This window comes from Bubalus kerabau, chromosome 12 (genome assembly GCF_029407905.1).
Source record: "Bubalus kerabau isolate K-KA32 ecotype Philippines breed swamp buffalo chromosome 12, PCC_UOA_SB_1v2, whole genome shotgun sequence".
Lineage (NCBI taxonomy): Eukaryota > Metazoa > Chordata > Mammalia > Artiodactyla > Bovidae > Bubalus > Bubalus kerabau.
Genome location: NC_073635.1, coordinates 32,161,912 through 32,176,456, shown reverse-complemented (window position 1 = coordinate 32,176,456; position 14,545 = coordinate 32,161,912). Strand labels below are relative to the sequence as shown.

General features: G+C 48.5%; 1 protein-coding gene across 2 annotated transcripts in view; it reads right to left on the bottom strand.

Annotated features, from left to right (window-relative positions):
* FLT1 (fms related receptor tyrosine kinase 1) overlaps positions 1–14,154 on the bottom strand; it is a 205,066-nt gene extending 190,912 nt beyond the window's left edge. The window contains exons 1-3 of one of the 2 annotated variants that reach the window (XM_055542466.1): positions 13,940–14,154; positions 13,719–13,847; positions 12,586–12,932 (exon numbers count right to left, since the gene is read on the bottom strand). In XM_055542466.1, the coding sequence (XP_055398441.1) occupies positions 12,586–12,932; positions 13,719–13,847; positions 13,940–13,944 (481 nt within the window). In that variant the 5' untranslated portion in view covers positions 13,945–14,154. Of the gene's footprint in view, positions 1–12,585; positions 12,933–13,275; positions 13,383–13,718; positions 13,848–13,939 lie in introns of those variants that run through there. The other variant, XM_055542467.1, reaches the window with a different exon arrangement.
* Positions 14,155–14,545: the final 391 nt, after the last annotated feature.

Genomic DNA, 14,545 nt, shown 5'->3' with positions numbered 1-14,545 from the left:
AATCTAAATGCCCATCAACAGATGAATGGAAAAAGAAGATGTGGTACATATACACAATGGAATACTACTCAGCATTAAAAGAAAAAAAGCCATTTGCAGCAACATGGATGGAACTAGAGATTATCACACTAAGTGAAGTTAAGTCAGGAAGAGAAATATTACTTATATGCGGAATCTAAAATATGCTACAAACGAACTTATCTAAAAAAACAGAAACCAACTTACAGACACAGAGAACAGATTGGTGGCTGCCAAAGGGGAGCAGGTTGGAGGAGGAAAAGGATGGGAGTTTGGAGTCAGCAGAAGCAAACTATTATATATATAGGATAGATAAACAACAAGGTCCCACTGTATAGCACAGGGAACTATATTCAATATCCTGGGATAAGCCATAGTGGAAAAGAATATGAAAAAGAATGTACACATATGTATAACTGAATCATTTTGTTCTACAGCAGAAATTAACACAACATTGCAAATCAAGTATACTTTAATTAAAAAAAAACAACAGTATCCCTAAGTAAAGATCAAAAAGAAGTAAAATGTGCTTTTCTTTTCCTTGCCTTCTTGCAGGTCTGAATGTCTGAAAGAAATGATCTAAGGAAGAGACTCAGGCCTTAAACAAACACTACCATTTTGCTAACCGGACAAGGACTGTCAATCAAACAGGGACTGCAGAGCTGGGGTCGTGGCCATCCCAGACTGATGGGTACTCGCTCTAGCACAATGCCCTTGGACAGTGGTCTTTTTCTCATGGGCCATAACAATTTTTTTACTCTTAATGGTGAACACCAAAAATACTGAAGTGGGTAGCCATTTCCTTCTCCAGGGCATCCTCCTGACCCAGGGATAAACCCAGGTCTCCCACATTGCAGGTGGATTCTTTACCAGCTGAGCCACAAAGGAAGCCCCATAACAGCTTATTAATCTTAACACAGAACACCAAGAATACCTGAGTGGGTAGCCATTTCCTTCTCCAAAGGATATTCCCAACCCAGGGATAGAACCCAGGTGTCCTGCATTGCTGGTGGATTCTTTACTGACAGAGCCACAGGGAAACAATAACATTTTATTCTAAACACTGAAAACCAAACTCCTTGCTTTTCCTTAATTCCTAGATTTCATCATTCAAGATCTTCCAGATAATTGCTGGTGGTGAGAGTACTGATTTCAAAATCAGAAAGATCTAGGTTTCCTGGCCCGGACACTCCATCAGAATGTAACATCCGTGGTTTCCATTCATAAAACAAAGTTAAAAGTGTGCAAACGGATGGACATTTCTCAAGAGATTCATGGTGACATGCACATTCCGCCCCCAAAGATAGAGTTCTCCCCAGCCCCAGCTCATGAAGCATCAGGGTCCTCCCCTTGACTGCAGCTTCATTAAGAAAAAGCTCCAGGTCTTTGTGGTTTCTGGGATATAAAATGCAAAAAGCAGACATTCCCAGAAACAACCCGGCAGAGGGCAGCCCAGCCTGTCCAGGGACCAACCTGATGCGAAGGAATCAAAGCACCCACCGGCCTCAGCCGTCCCCCTGTGCAGGCTCAGGTCATTTAGAGCTCCATGTGGGAGGAGTTTGGGAGCCTATAGAGAGTCATGTTCTTAATGGCTTTGGAGATCCTTCTCTGACTTGAATTTTTTGGAAGGGCCTTGAATAGCCCATGATAAGAAAACCCAGATAATGCAAATTCTGTCTTAAAGGAGCCTTTAATGGAGTCTGCTGCACACAGCAGTAGAACCTCCCAGGGCCACCAAAGGCCACAGTCGCAGTGGAGTCTCACATTCTTTGGAGCTGGCAAAGCTCCAAGGAGAGAATGGTTTGGAAGGAGGAGAAAGACTAGCACAGTTTCAGCCATGCTCTTTCCCTTCTCCCCTTTTCTTTAGGCTGTAAGGCATGCTAAGAGGAGGGGGGTTTGGGGTCTGACAGAACCAGACTGAAATGATTCCAATTCAGGGGAAGTATTTAATTTCGCTAAGTCATGCTTGACTCTTTGTGACCCCATGGGCTGTAGCCTGCCAGGCTCCTCAGTCCATGGGATTCTCCAGGCAAGAATACTGGAGTGGGTTGTCCTTTCCTTTTTCAGGGGATCTTCCCGACCGCAGGGAGCGAACCCATGTCTCCTGCAGCTCCTGCACTCGCAGGTGGATTCTTTACCACCGAGTCACCAGAGAGGCCCATCTTTACTTTATTTAAGTATTAATTCTTAGGCACTCTGTGATCTTAGGAAAAGTACTTAACTTACCTAAGCCTCAGTTTTCTCATTGGAAATGGCAACCCACTCCAGTATTCTTGCCCGGGAAATCTCATGGACAGGAGAGCCTGGCAGGCTACAGTCCATGGGGTCACAAAGAGTTGTAGACAACTGAAGCAACTTAGCAGACTAAAAAGAAGGGCTAAGCACTAAACAGCACTTTCCCCTCCTTCATTGATATAATTTTATCAACTCCAGGCACATAACTAATCTTTCATATCTAAAGCTAACAATCCAAGTTATCATCATTTCAGGTTCTATATACCTTAAGTTAATGAACTAGATTTATGAAAGATATAAAAATATTTCACGGGCTTGGGAAGATGTGGACATGAGACCTCTCTGTAAGGAGGGATACAGGATATACTTGAGATTTTTCCAACCTACAAAGAAGGTTTCCAAATTTACACTGTTTAAAAAGTTCTTGCTTAATCCACATTTTCATTCATCAGTTGCCTGAAGTAGAGCAGCAGCTTCTTGTCCTTTGTCTCCTTGAGGACTGCGCCCACAGCCTCAGCACCAACTCCCGTCCAGAGAGAATCAAATTCCCCACCCCTCTGACCTAGGACGGCTCTGACCATCCCAGTGTGGCAGGAATGGCACTGTAGGGGTTCCAAGGCTTTGTCACCAGTTCAGATGGCTCCCGCCCCCAGGAAGGAGGCCGGGCTAGATGACTGGGTAGCAAAGGCTGAGTGCAGGAGGGAGGCCCCATGACAGCCAGGGCCTTGGGGCCAGCTGCAAAGCCAGGGGACCATGACTGCATGAATGACCCAGCTGAGCCACACCCAGATTTCTAACCCACGCACTCATGAGAACTAACGGATTCTTGTTGTAGCCCACTGTAATGTTTGGGGGCAGCTTGCTATGTGGCAAGACATGACAGATACAAATGCTATCATGACTCAGGCCCGAGAAGCAGTGATTCACCCACAGGGAAGGGGTATGCTCTTTCCATATCCGAAAGTGTCCAGAGTTCACACAACACTGGGTCGTAAAATGCCCTATAGGTGGCCCGAGATGCCCTGGGGGAGGAGCAGCAGCTTACCCTCTTGAGTTTCACAAGAAGGGTCCCTGCACCCATGGTTCTGCCTGGCATGAGGGCAGCTCTGTCTGTAACAGGGCAGCGACTTCGCTCACCCCTGGGAACAGACCCCTGGCATGTCCCAAAGTCAGCAGAGCATACTGCTCCAACAGGGAACCATTCAGCCACCCAAAGGGGGACGCTGGTCCCAGCAGAGGAATTCAGACACAGGGGCTCGGTCAGACACACAAAGCATTGCCAGGCTTCTGCCAATCTCGTGCAGGGTTTCTTAGAGGGAAGCAGGGCTGGACCACGGCGTGTGTGTGGAGGTCAGGTCAATAGCATGGTATCTTTCCAAGAACTCTGTAGGCATGCACCCACATTTCTGTGGAGGACAGGCTGAGTGTCCCATGGTGTGAGTCAGAGAAGGAAGACTATGGTAATCTCACTGTCTAGACCAGCAATTCAGTCCTGGCTCCTAACTCACATACGATGCTCTGCAAAACAGACCTGCTCACCCCAAGCACTGTATCCCAGAATTCCTCTGCTAACATGTACTCTTCCTCATAGATACAGTTTCCTCACCTTGTGTTAGGTGTCTAGTAATAGTTGTGTCCGACTCTTGCGAGTCCCCTATGGACTGTGGCCTCCCAGGCTCCTCCGTCCATGGGATTCTCCGGGCAAGAATACTGGAGTGGGTTGCTCTTTCCTCCTCCAGGGGATCTTCCCCATCTAGGGATCGAAGCTGCATCTATCTCTTGTATCTCCTGCATTGACAGGTGGATTCTTTACCACTGTACCACCTGGGAAGCCCTGCTAGATGTCCAGTAATGATTTAATTTAGTGCCTTTTCCAGATTGGCCCTGGAGCAGGTACCTCCAAGGTGGCCAGGCCTCTCACCTGACCCCTAGGGCGGGGAGTTTTTAAATTTTTAATTGGAGGAAAATTGCTTTACAATATTGTGTTGGTTTCTGCTGTACAACAATGCAAGTCTGTCATAATTTTATATATATATAAAATTATATATATATATATATCTCCTCCCTCTTGAGCTTTCCTCCCCTCCCACCCCTCTGGGTCATCACCGAGCACCAGGCTGGGCTCCCTGTGCTGTACAGGCAGCTTCCCGCAAGCTAGCTATTTCACACATGGGAGTGTATATATGTCATCGCTACTCTCTCAATTTGTCCCACTCTCTTCTTCCCCCTCTGCGTCCACAAGTCTGCTCTCTACATCTGTGTCTCCATTCCTTCCCTGCAAATACGCTCATTAATACCATTTTTCTAGATTCCACAATCACATGTTAATATCGGCTATATTCAGTTGCAGTGAGGTGGAAGAACCTACAGCCTGTTACACAGAGTCAAGTTGGTCAGAAAAGACAGACTTTCAAAGCGTGGTCTCTGCCTCAGGCCTCAGCACCACCAGGGATCTAGTTAGAAGTGCAGATAGTGGGCCCCACCCCGACCTACTGAATCAGGGCCCAGCACTGCCCTTCGAGCTCTCCAGGTGGTTTGAATCATGATAGTATGATGCCCTTAACCTCGCCGCCCACTGGAATCACCTGGGAGCTTTGACATGACTGATGCCTGGGTCCCACTCAAAAACTCATGATCAATCGGATTGGTCAGAAGTGCAGCCACGACGAGAGGATTCTAAAAATTAAGCTCCCCATATGATTCTAATGTTGAGTCAAAGCTGGGGACCCTAGAGAAAAGGGTTTCCACAAAACTGCTGGAAGCCTAATTACTGATCAAGGCCTGCCAAAGGAGGCCTTGAGTTTAAGGGGTTTCACATCTGCATATAATGGAAGCCAAGGCTTTTCATTTGTACAAGGTTCACTTCAGGCCTCTTTTTCACAAAAGAACCTGATCACTGTTACACTTTGCTTGTGTTGACCACATGGGTGGTGGGTCTGTGGTTTGAAAGGAAACACATTCACACTGGTTAAATGGAAGGACAGACAGCCTGGCTAAGAAAAGGACCTGTAAGCAATGGTGGTAACCTGTGAGAAGGCAAAAGCGTTTGCCAAGATCTGCAATAAATGAGGCGAGGAAGGAGGCAAGCGGCTGGCATTTCAAGCCAGTAGGACGCACACAGGTGTATTATCTTCTGCAGGACAGCATGATGGGCCGGTGACGTGCCCTTGACAACAGCTTACAGAGAGCGATGCCCACCGTCCCAGCTTTTTACACCAAGTGACTTTGTTTCAGAAGCAAAGGCCTTGTAAAACTTTTATTTGTGGTCAAAAGCTATTTAATGCCTTTTTAAAATTGTATTATATAGTATTTTTCACCAGGCCCTTACTTTCTAAGACCCAGGGTCTGGTGAACAGCGGTATTCCTGTTTGCTCTGATGACAGGTCTAAGCTAAATCTAAGAGTTTGTGGCGGGAGGGAAGTCTTGAAGTAGGTCACAGGTGTCCCAACAGAAGACAGGGCCCAAGAACAGCATGGGACCTGGAAGAGGCTCCTGGCAGGCCCGGGTCTCGTTGCTTGGTCACACAGGTCAAGATCATCACTAAGATATTGGTGAAGAAGAGTGAGACTCTGACATCAGAGCTAAGAACCCTTTACTAAAATCAGTATTTCTCCATTTCTAATGTGCAAAACCACATCTGGGGAGCTTATTAACACGCAGGCTCTGATTCACTAGGTTCCTAGGGGATGCTGGGCCATGGACCACACTCTGAGAAGCATGTTGTGGGCATGTGCAGAGGATGGAGTTGGGAATGGGAGCTGGGGAAGGGAGGTACCAGCTTGAGGCTGGATCAGGGCATTCCGGATTTTTTCAGAACACGTTTCACACCTAGTAGGCTGATCCTGCCAGGATCCCATGTGCGTCAATGGTTGAGGAAGACCTATTCTAAGGAAAGAGGAAGCTAGGCGACTAGCATAGAGGCTCCTTCAAAACAGAGGCTTGGTTCTGAGTGTGTCTTTGTCATTCAGATCTGCAACAGGGTGCAGCACCCAGTGACTCAGGTTTGAGTCTATCCAAGAACAAGTAAGTTAAAGCAATAAATAGTTGTGGCTTGTAGTACAGTAAAAATGGTATCGAGCACTGTGGGGCAAAGACAAAGGAGGGCTTGGCCTCTCACAGAGGCTGGGACAGAAGGGCTGCACGGACCCCCCCACCCAGCCTTGCCGGCCCAGAGGCCTCAGGGAAGCATCGTGACTGAACCGGTGAGCTCACAGGACACAGGCATCTCAATCTCAGAATTGAACATCCCAACTCATTTCCCAGATCTTAGCTACTCAAATATTGTCTATTGAGAAATAGCTTCTTCAAGGAATCCACTGTTAACTGAGCTCCACGAAAGGCAGGGGTACTGATGACCCGGAATAAATTCATAGCTGGCCAGAGAAATTTCTTCTTTGAAATGATATTGTGGCTACATCATTCATTCCTTTATTCCAACATTTACTAAGCACATCCATGCCAGGCATGAAACTAGGCACCAGGGATCTAAGGAGAGCTAGGACACGGGCTCTCCACTCCAAAGAGCGAGGGCAGACACATGAACAGAATACTAACCATGCAAGATGAGAACAGGAGGAGGGGCTTACACAGGGGCTATAAGAAGAGACTACAAACAGTAGAAGAAACCAGTTCTTAAGTCTGGGGCTACAGGAAGGAGCTCATTGAGCCAGGAATTTCTCAGCTGAATTTTGAAGGCAGGGGAAGAAAAGATGCAGAGAGAGAAAAAAGGGTCTTTCCAGCAAACAGCACGAAAAGTGGAAAGCCCATCAAAAGAACGGTGAGTTAGTTCTTTGATGAGGGGAGCTTGTGTGGCTGGGGCACGGGGTGTGTGGAGGCAAGTGGTGAGAGATGAAGCCAGGGCCACAGCCACAAGTATTCAAGCCGCAGCAGTTCAAAAGGGGGATTCCAACTGCTCACAAGGAACAGGAGTCTTCTCACCAAATCTTTCAGTTTACTATAAGCAGCCATCATGTTGATATTCTTAATTAAACTCCTTAGGGACTTGAAAGTTTTCTCATATTAAAAAAAAGATGCCAGCTTAGTTTAATAAATTACAGCACAGCCATACCATGAAACGCTACACAGTCATTAAAACTACTATTGTAAAGTATTAATGGTGATGCGCTAAAATATGAATGATGTTTTAAGTTTAAAAGGCAATTTAAATAGATTTTTTTTCCCACTGGGAGGCATATAAACACACATCTACCACTACAATATGTTCATATGATCCTAATTTTATGTGAGTAAAAATATGTATTCATGTATTGATAATAGGAAAGAAGACTTAAATACATTTGATAAAATGAGAAAAAAATAAGGTTTTTAAAAAAGATGCCAACGTTTAAAAAGAAATCTTAGCACACACATATTTGACCATCTCTACTTTGTTTGGGGTAGAGGAAATACAAAAATGAAGAAATGTTATATGTCAGTTGAACACTAGGTTCTATTCCTGGGTATGCCACCAGCCAGCTGTTGACCTTGAAAAAAAACCCATTAAACTGCTCATCTCTGAAAGAGATGGTCCCACCGAGCACTCACAGTGCATGCATTTGTGAAGTGAGAGCAGATCTCTCAAGGAGCTCAAAATCAAGGAAAGGAGCAATAATCAGACATGGCTCTCCGGCAGCCAGCTTTACCAAGACTGATGGGAAATCCCCAGGAATTCTTGACATCCCCCCACATCCGCCCAGCAGCAATGCAGGAAATCTAGTCCACTATCTTCAGCAGACTCAATGGGACCATTTCCTTAATGAAACCCCCCTGCAGTCCCAGATACTAAGCCAGAGGCTTTCCTTTCAAGCCCTCCCTCCATCACCCCATTCCTCCCATTTCCTTCCCCTCCCTCAATCTGGTATAAAAATCCAGTCCTTTCATCAGCAGCATGCAATTTCCAAGGCACCCAAGTGTGTGAGGAATCAACAATGAACCTGGAAAGCATCTGGCAGGAGATCTTGTCATTCCTTGCAAGCCGCCCCAGAAGACTGAGGCCAACAGAACAGAACGGACTGTTCCACGAGGTCCTTTAAACCAAACCCAGCAGATGTTTTTAACCATTCCTGATGACACATTTTTACTTAACAAAAATTAAGCCCGGTGTTATTTCAAATGTTCTTCCTCCCGTAGCCACAATGAAAAATTATGATATTTACCTGATATCCAACTCCTAACCTGTGCAATTGAACCAAGACCAGACTAATGCCAGCCAGCTCTGCATTTAACACCCTGGTGCCAAGAGAGTTTCCTTCATTCTGTTCTCACACTTACTCGCATGTACATCTCAATTTAAAGCTCTACAGAAGCTACTTACACTGTTATTTGTTCTTGCTGTGCAGAATTCCCAAGCCAGAGTAAACACTGGTTAAAACTTTGTGATCAACTGGGTAACCTTCCTCAAGGACACCATTTGTTGATATAAAACTGTTTTGGGGGCAATATCATTTTGAATTTCTATACTGTATACATTCAAAGGAGATTTAGACTATCTCCTTGATTAAAAACCAAGCGATTCTTTGGTCTGTTCTAAAAAGTCATATAAAATAGGTTCATGCTTAAATAAGAGGTTTAGCATCCTTGTTGAAATCAGAAACTCTTTTTAAGTTATTTGGGGAGCAAATAGGATTAATTAAAAAGCCAAGAAATATATATGGGTTTTTAAATGACTGGTCTCCTTAGAAGAGATCATGGAACTAGAGTTATGAATCAGACTCTATTTCATTAAGATTCTGTTAGTGCCAGAAAAAAAAAAAAAACCAAAACCCAAGATCATGATCAGTACTGGCCTTGGGCATCCTCTAAACAGCTCAGTTCTTTGAAACCTGATAAAGAGAAAGCTAATCAGCTGGAATCAGGTGTGTTTCACTAGTGACTAAGCAAATCCAACATGATTACTAACAGCAGAGTAAAGTCTGATCGTCCTTTCAGCCCCAGCTCTGGCATCGCAGGGCTTATCACCCATTCTACAGGCAATGTAGTTAAGGGAAGGAGAAAAAGAGACACTGTTTGGTCTATTTCCTGGAATCATTCATTGATTTTTGAGAGTTGGCGAAATTTCCCTAGAAGTAATCACCTATCCTAACATCTGAATTTTACATAGGAAAACACAAAACCGACTTATTGCTAACGTCGACTTAAAAAATGCACTACATGCGAGTTGCCAGTTTAAGTTTAATTTAGGACAAAGTGAGGACTGCAGCCTGGGAGACAGCACCTCAGACAGCTCTGAGAAACTGCTCCCAAGAAGCAGGGCGGAAGGTCAGTATATATGGAATTTTGGTGACAGGGGAGTACATGAAACCAGCCACATATTCTTCCAGAAGGTTTCGACTAGTCTCACGAAGCTGTTGCTGGTCACGAGGAACAGTCATCAGCATGAAGGATTTTAGTAATTACCTAGATATGGAGAGATACAAGAATTGGGAATGTAAAATCGGCTCCTGAGAATATCTAACTACCTGAAGACCTGTCCTGCCGGTCTCTCCCCCAGCACAGGGTGCCTCACTCATGCTCTCCCACCCTGAACTCCTTCAGGGGGTGTTGAAGGTCAGCAGCTGCATTAGCACATGATTTAATCCTTGTGGAGGTAGGTGGTGAGCACCCAGGGCATGTGCCAATTTGTAGTTGACACTGGAAAAGCAACTGGATAGCCTATCACAGAATTTAACAGGGAAAGAAAAAACTTAAAATAGTAAATAAACAAGGTCAAAGTATTCAGGAACTAGAGTAGGCGACCACCTACAATTTATCTGCAATGTGATCCATCATTTGGAACACCAAAGGTGCTATGTAATTAACATTCCAAACGTGCAATTCTGGGAAAACAAAACCAAGAAAGTGTGGCTTCATAAACTTTGGTGAAAACAAGAAAAATTGCTATGCAAATTAGTTGGCTTTTGAAAGGTTACATTCATTTTGGAAATGAGAATTTTTGTCATGTACATTTTGATTTTATATCATTAGCTCCCCTCAGGAATTTGCGAGTGAGGTATTTCCAATTAGTTGTAGCAAGTTGTACATGTTAGCTGCTCAAAAATGCAAGAAAAATGGGGAGTTGACCAAAAGGGTCTGTGGCTTTCGCAAAGGTGTGGTGCCTTAAAATATGAAAATGAGATTGTGAGCTGGAGAAATGAAGACTAGTATCCTCTTTAGAGGAAGAATTTGCAATAAAGAGGACCTGGAAGTATCTGAATTATTGATGTGTTTTTATTTCCCAGGATATTTGGAAGAAGGTAAATATATTTTTTGCAGGGGAAGGCCGTTCTCTTCTGTATTAAAGAACCTCTGATTATTTTATATCTCAGTGCACACCCACACACTATTAATAACTCATAAAATTACATAGCACCCAATAGTGAGCAGAGCTGGGACCTGAAAAATCCACAGAACAGAAACTTGGCCCCTATCTAGACACCGTTCCCTAGACAGGAGCCCCTTCGTCAGTCTGAAAGCCCTGATGAAGTTTAGAAATTAGGTAGCTGATTATCTTACAGGGAGACAGCTGTGCACCCTGGGGAGAAGCCTGTGAGGTTTGCAAAGTCCCCATTAGCAATTAGAAACCCCAGCAGCTGATAAAACGTTTCCGGTACACGCAGGTGAAGACATTCTCACCATGCCAATGTTTCTCTCCCGCTTTCTCCCTATAACACATATGTATAAAAATGTTTTTTTTTTTTTTAATTCACAAAAGAGTTCCAAGATTTCTGCCTCATTTAAGTAAAATGAAGAGGAATCATAAGAGAATCTCACTTGCGGTTCGGAAAAGCTTCCACGGATCTAAGCTGCTTTTAACCATGAACCGAGCTATCCTTTGCTAGTTTTTGAAACAAAATAAATCTGTGTGAAGCAGAAAATCCAATAAACCATATACATTTTCCTCCATGTTTTGGATTCACAGTAATTTACCTAGATTTACTTTTACATAATAGACAGATGGACTTCATGTAATTAAAATGCTCCAAGCAATTATATTTCAAAATATCGTGACTTTGCAAACCCCCAAATGTATTTTTGAGGTAAAAAAGCAGTACTCCACTTAATATAGTTGTTTTAGCAACACTTCCAGTTTAGAGCGCGTTCTCTCCAATTACGAATCCGTTTTGCCTCTCGGTTTAACAGTTTCATCCATCTAACTGGAAGCATTACTTGTTATTTAGAAACTGAAGGATTACTAGCCTTCCCACTGAGAAAGAATATTTAACTGTTACTACCTTTTGAGTTTAACAAACATTAAAAAATATATATGCCAGCCCTCTCGCTTTCCTTCTCAAGAATCTTTGCAATAACTTATTTTATGTTACTGCATTTTAGTTCATACTATATCTTTGCCCCAGGACGATTAAAAGCCAGGCGCTCCAAAACCTGGCTCCCTGCGCCCACCGAGGCTGAACTAGGGATCTTGGCCACTGAGCCGAAACGGCGAGTTCGAGCCCCTAAATGCCCTCGAGTTTTGGCGCCCCGCTGGGGGCTACCTCCACACTAACCCGGGGGCAACCTTCGGGTCCCGCCGCCAGTTTCCCCAACACCGGGCAAAGGCGCGGACCTCACAGATTCCTCAAATCGCATCTTTTGTTCCAAATCGTTTCCTTTCAGAACTTAAAAAACTAGACTTGCAATTCTGAAACTTAACGGGATTTGGGTCCTCGACTGCCGTCGGCGGTCAAGGTCACTCAGGTCAGCGACCTGGGCGAGTAGACCCCTGGCCGAGTCTCCACTCCGGTTGGCTGCGCGCAGCGCGCTCAGGCCCCGCGAGCAACTAGCGGCGGCGAGGAGTCGACGCCGGGGAACGTTCCCCGAGACGCGCGGGCTCGGGAGCCCTGAGTGGCTCGAAGGGTACCAGCTGTCGCCATCTCCTGGGATCTGTGTGCTCCCGCCGGGCACGCGATCCCCTCCCCAAGGGCTCACCTCCTTCCCTCGGAGACGCTACGTCGCCGTCAGTGCCCCACATCGCCCAGCCCCCGGGCAGCCTCGCAGGCATCCTCGGAGCCGCTGTTCCGGGGGGACCCCCGCGGACCCGGCCAGACCCTCTGGGAACAGGCTCTGGATGTCTGGCAGGTCCGAGCTCACGGCACTCCCTGAGCCCAGAACCGGGGTGGGGGTCAGTTGGCTTGCGGGAGGTCTCCAGGCGCCAAGGGGCCGCCTTAGCGCGGAGCCGAGCGCGGCGATGCTCGCGGACCCCAAATAGCGGCTCTCCGGGGGCGCCCACCCCGACGGCCTGCCGGAGGAGAAAGGACATCACGGCCCCAGGCGGCTAAACCGCAACTAGTGTCCCGATCCCCTCGGAGCCCTGTCCGGCCCCCCCCCCCGGGGGCGGGGGGGCCAGCCGCGCCTCACCTGTGAGCAGCAGACCGCCAAGCAGCGCGCACAGCAGGACCCCGGTGTCCCAGCAGCTGACCATGGTGAGCGCGACGCGGCCTGCTCGCCCCGTGCCCGCGCTCCTAGCTGGCGCCCACCGCAGCCGGTTCCTTCTCGCTCCGCCGCCGCCGCCGGCCCTGCTCCCCGGGCGCCCCTCTCCGCAGCCCCAGCGAGAGACAGCCACTTCCCCTGGTAATCCTCGGAGCCCGGCGTTCTCTGGCCGTTGAGTTCCAGCCCCGGAGCCGGTTCCGAGCCGCCGCCGCCGCCGCCGCCTGGGAGGAGCCAGGAGGAGTGTCGCTCCGGCGCGCTCCGAGCCTCCACCAGACCTCGATGAAGAGGAGCCGAGGGCGGGGGCGATTTTTAACCTTTCCCCTGCCCACTTCCTACCCCGGCACCTCCTTCCAGTGACGTCAAGGGGTCCCCCACCCCTCATCCGCCTCCCCACCTACCCTCTTCCTCCGGGACCTGACTCCCTACGGCTCGGGAGTGGGCGGGGGCCGCGGCGGGCGGGGGCGGGAGCGCGCGTGGGGAGGCGCGGGCGGCGGCGCCCCGGGGGCACCGACCTGCAGGTTCAGGGTCCTGGCTCCGGGCTCCTGCCCCTCGCCCCTCTCCCCTCCTCCTCCCCTTCGCTCTCAGGAAATCCCTGCTGTCTCCCTCCGCCCGGCTTACTCAGCTCTGGGGGCCGCCCGAAGCTGGGAAGGGGACGGGGCTGGCCCTCCACTGCCCGGCTCCGGGGGCGGAAAGTCCGACCCTGGGAAGCGAGCCGCGCCTCCGAGACGGTGTCCTTGGCACGGAGGGGCGAGGCGCAGGCAGGCTCCCTCCCCGTTTCCATGCTCTTACCGCGCCGTCCCACCGCCCGCCCCCTCCGCGCCCGCGACTCCCCCGACTGTCCCCAGATGTCTAGGACGGCGCCGGACACCCTGGGCACAGGGGTCCGCGCCAGGAACGCCCGCGGGACCCGACGCTTGGCTGGCACCTTCGAGATGACCGCGAAGCCGCCGGGGTCCCTGGGGAGCGCGTCAGTGTCTTTTCGGCCTCACAGATGAACCCGCCCAAGTCATTTCCTAAACCCGCCGCTTCTAGAAGCAAAACAAGCAATAACATCACGATACCTTTTCAAAGGCCGAAACGTGAAGCTGCTCCTGCAACGTTCAAGGGCCGAGTGCTTGAACTTGATTAAATGCTCGAAAAGAATCTTTTCTGACGGCAGCTTGCTCCGCAAGGCGAGTGACTCCACTGCTCTTCGAACAAAACCCAGTGAAATTAACATGAGGCACTAAATCATTCGGGATGACACTAATTCCACCTTGTTCCCCAATTATGTCTCCATTACCTCATAGGCCGATATGGTCCCAGGCTCCACGGAGCAGCCCAGTCTTGCCCCTGTAAATACCGCTGGTTTGAAAAATACTTCAATTGCAACTGCCAGATAGTCACGATAAAAGGAGTGTGAAGGCTCCTAAACCCGGGGCCAGCGACTCTTCCTGAAGGACTGGACGGCCTCCCGCCTGGCAAGGTTAGGCAGACCTGGAGTTGCCACACCTGTGTGTGGCAGTGCAAGGAGAGGTCCCCGCCGCGGGCGCTCCACGCGGGAACAGCGCACCGAGCGCTGGGGCGCGGGAGTCGGAGCCCCACGCGGCTCCGAGGAGAGAAAGACCCCGCGGAACCTGGGCGCGCCTATCGGCTTCTCCACTTTTGCTGCTTTTCCGGGGCTCCTCTCCCCTCTCCCTGGCTCTTTCTCTCTCCTCCCTCAAGCTTGACTCCTTCAAAACCGCAGTATCATTCCGCGAACACTTCGTTAATTACGAATCGCAGGGTTAGAGGCTGATAACTGATCTTTCTTGCGACTGATCCCTCCACCCTCGGTCACAGTCTGGGACACACCCGCAGAGCCAAGGTGTCCCCCTTGCCTCACTTCAGAGCTGCTTGTCCGTCCCAT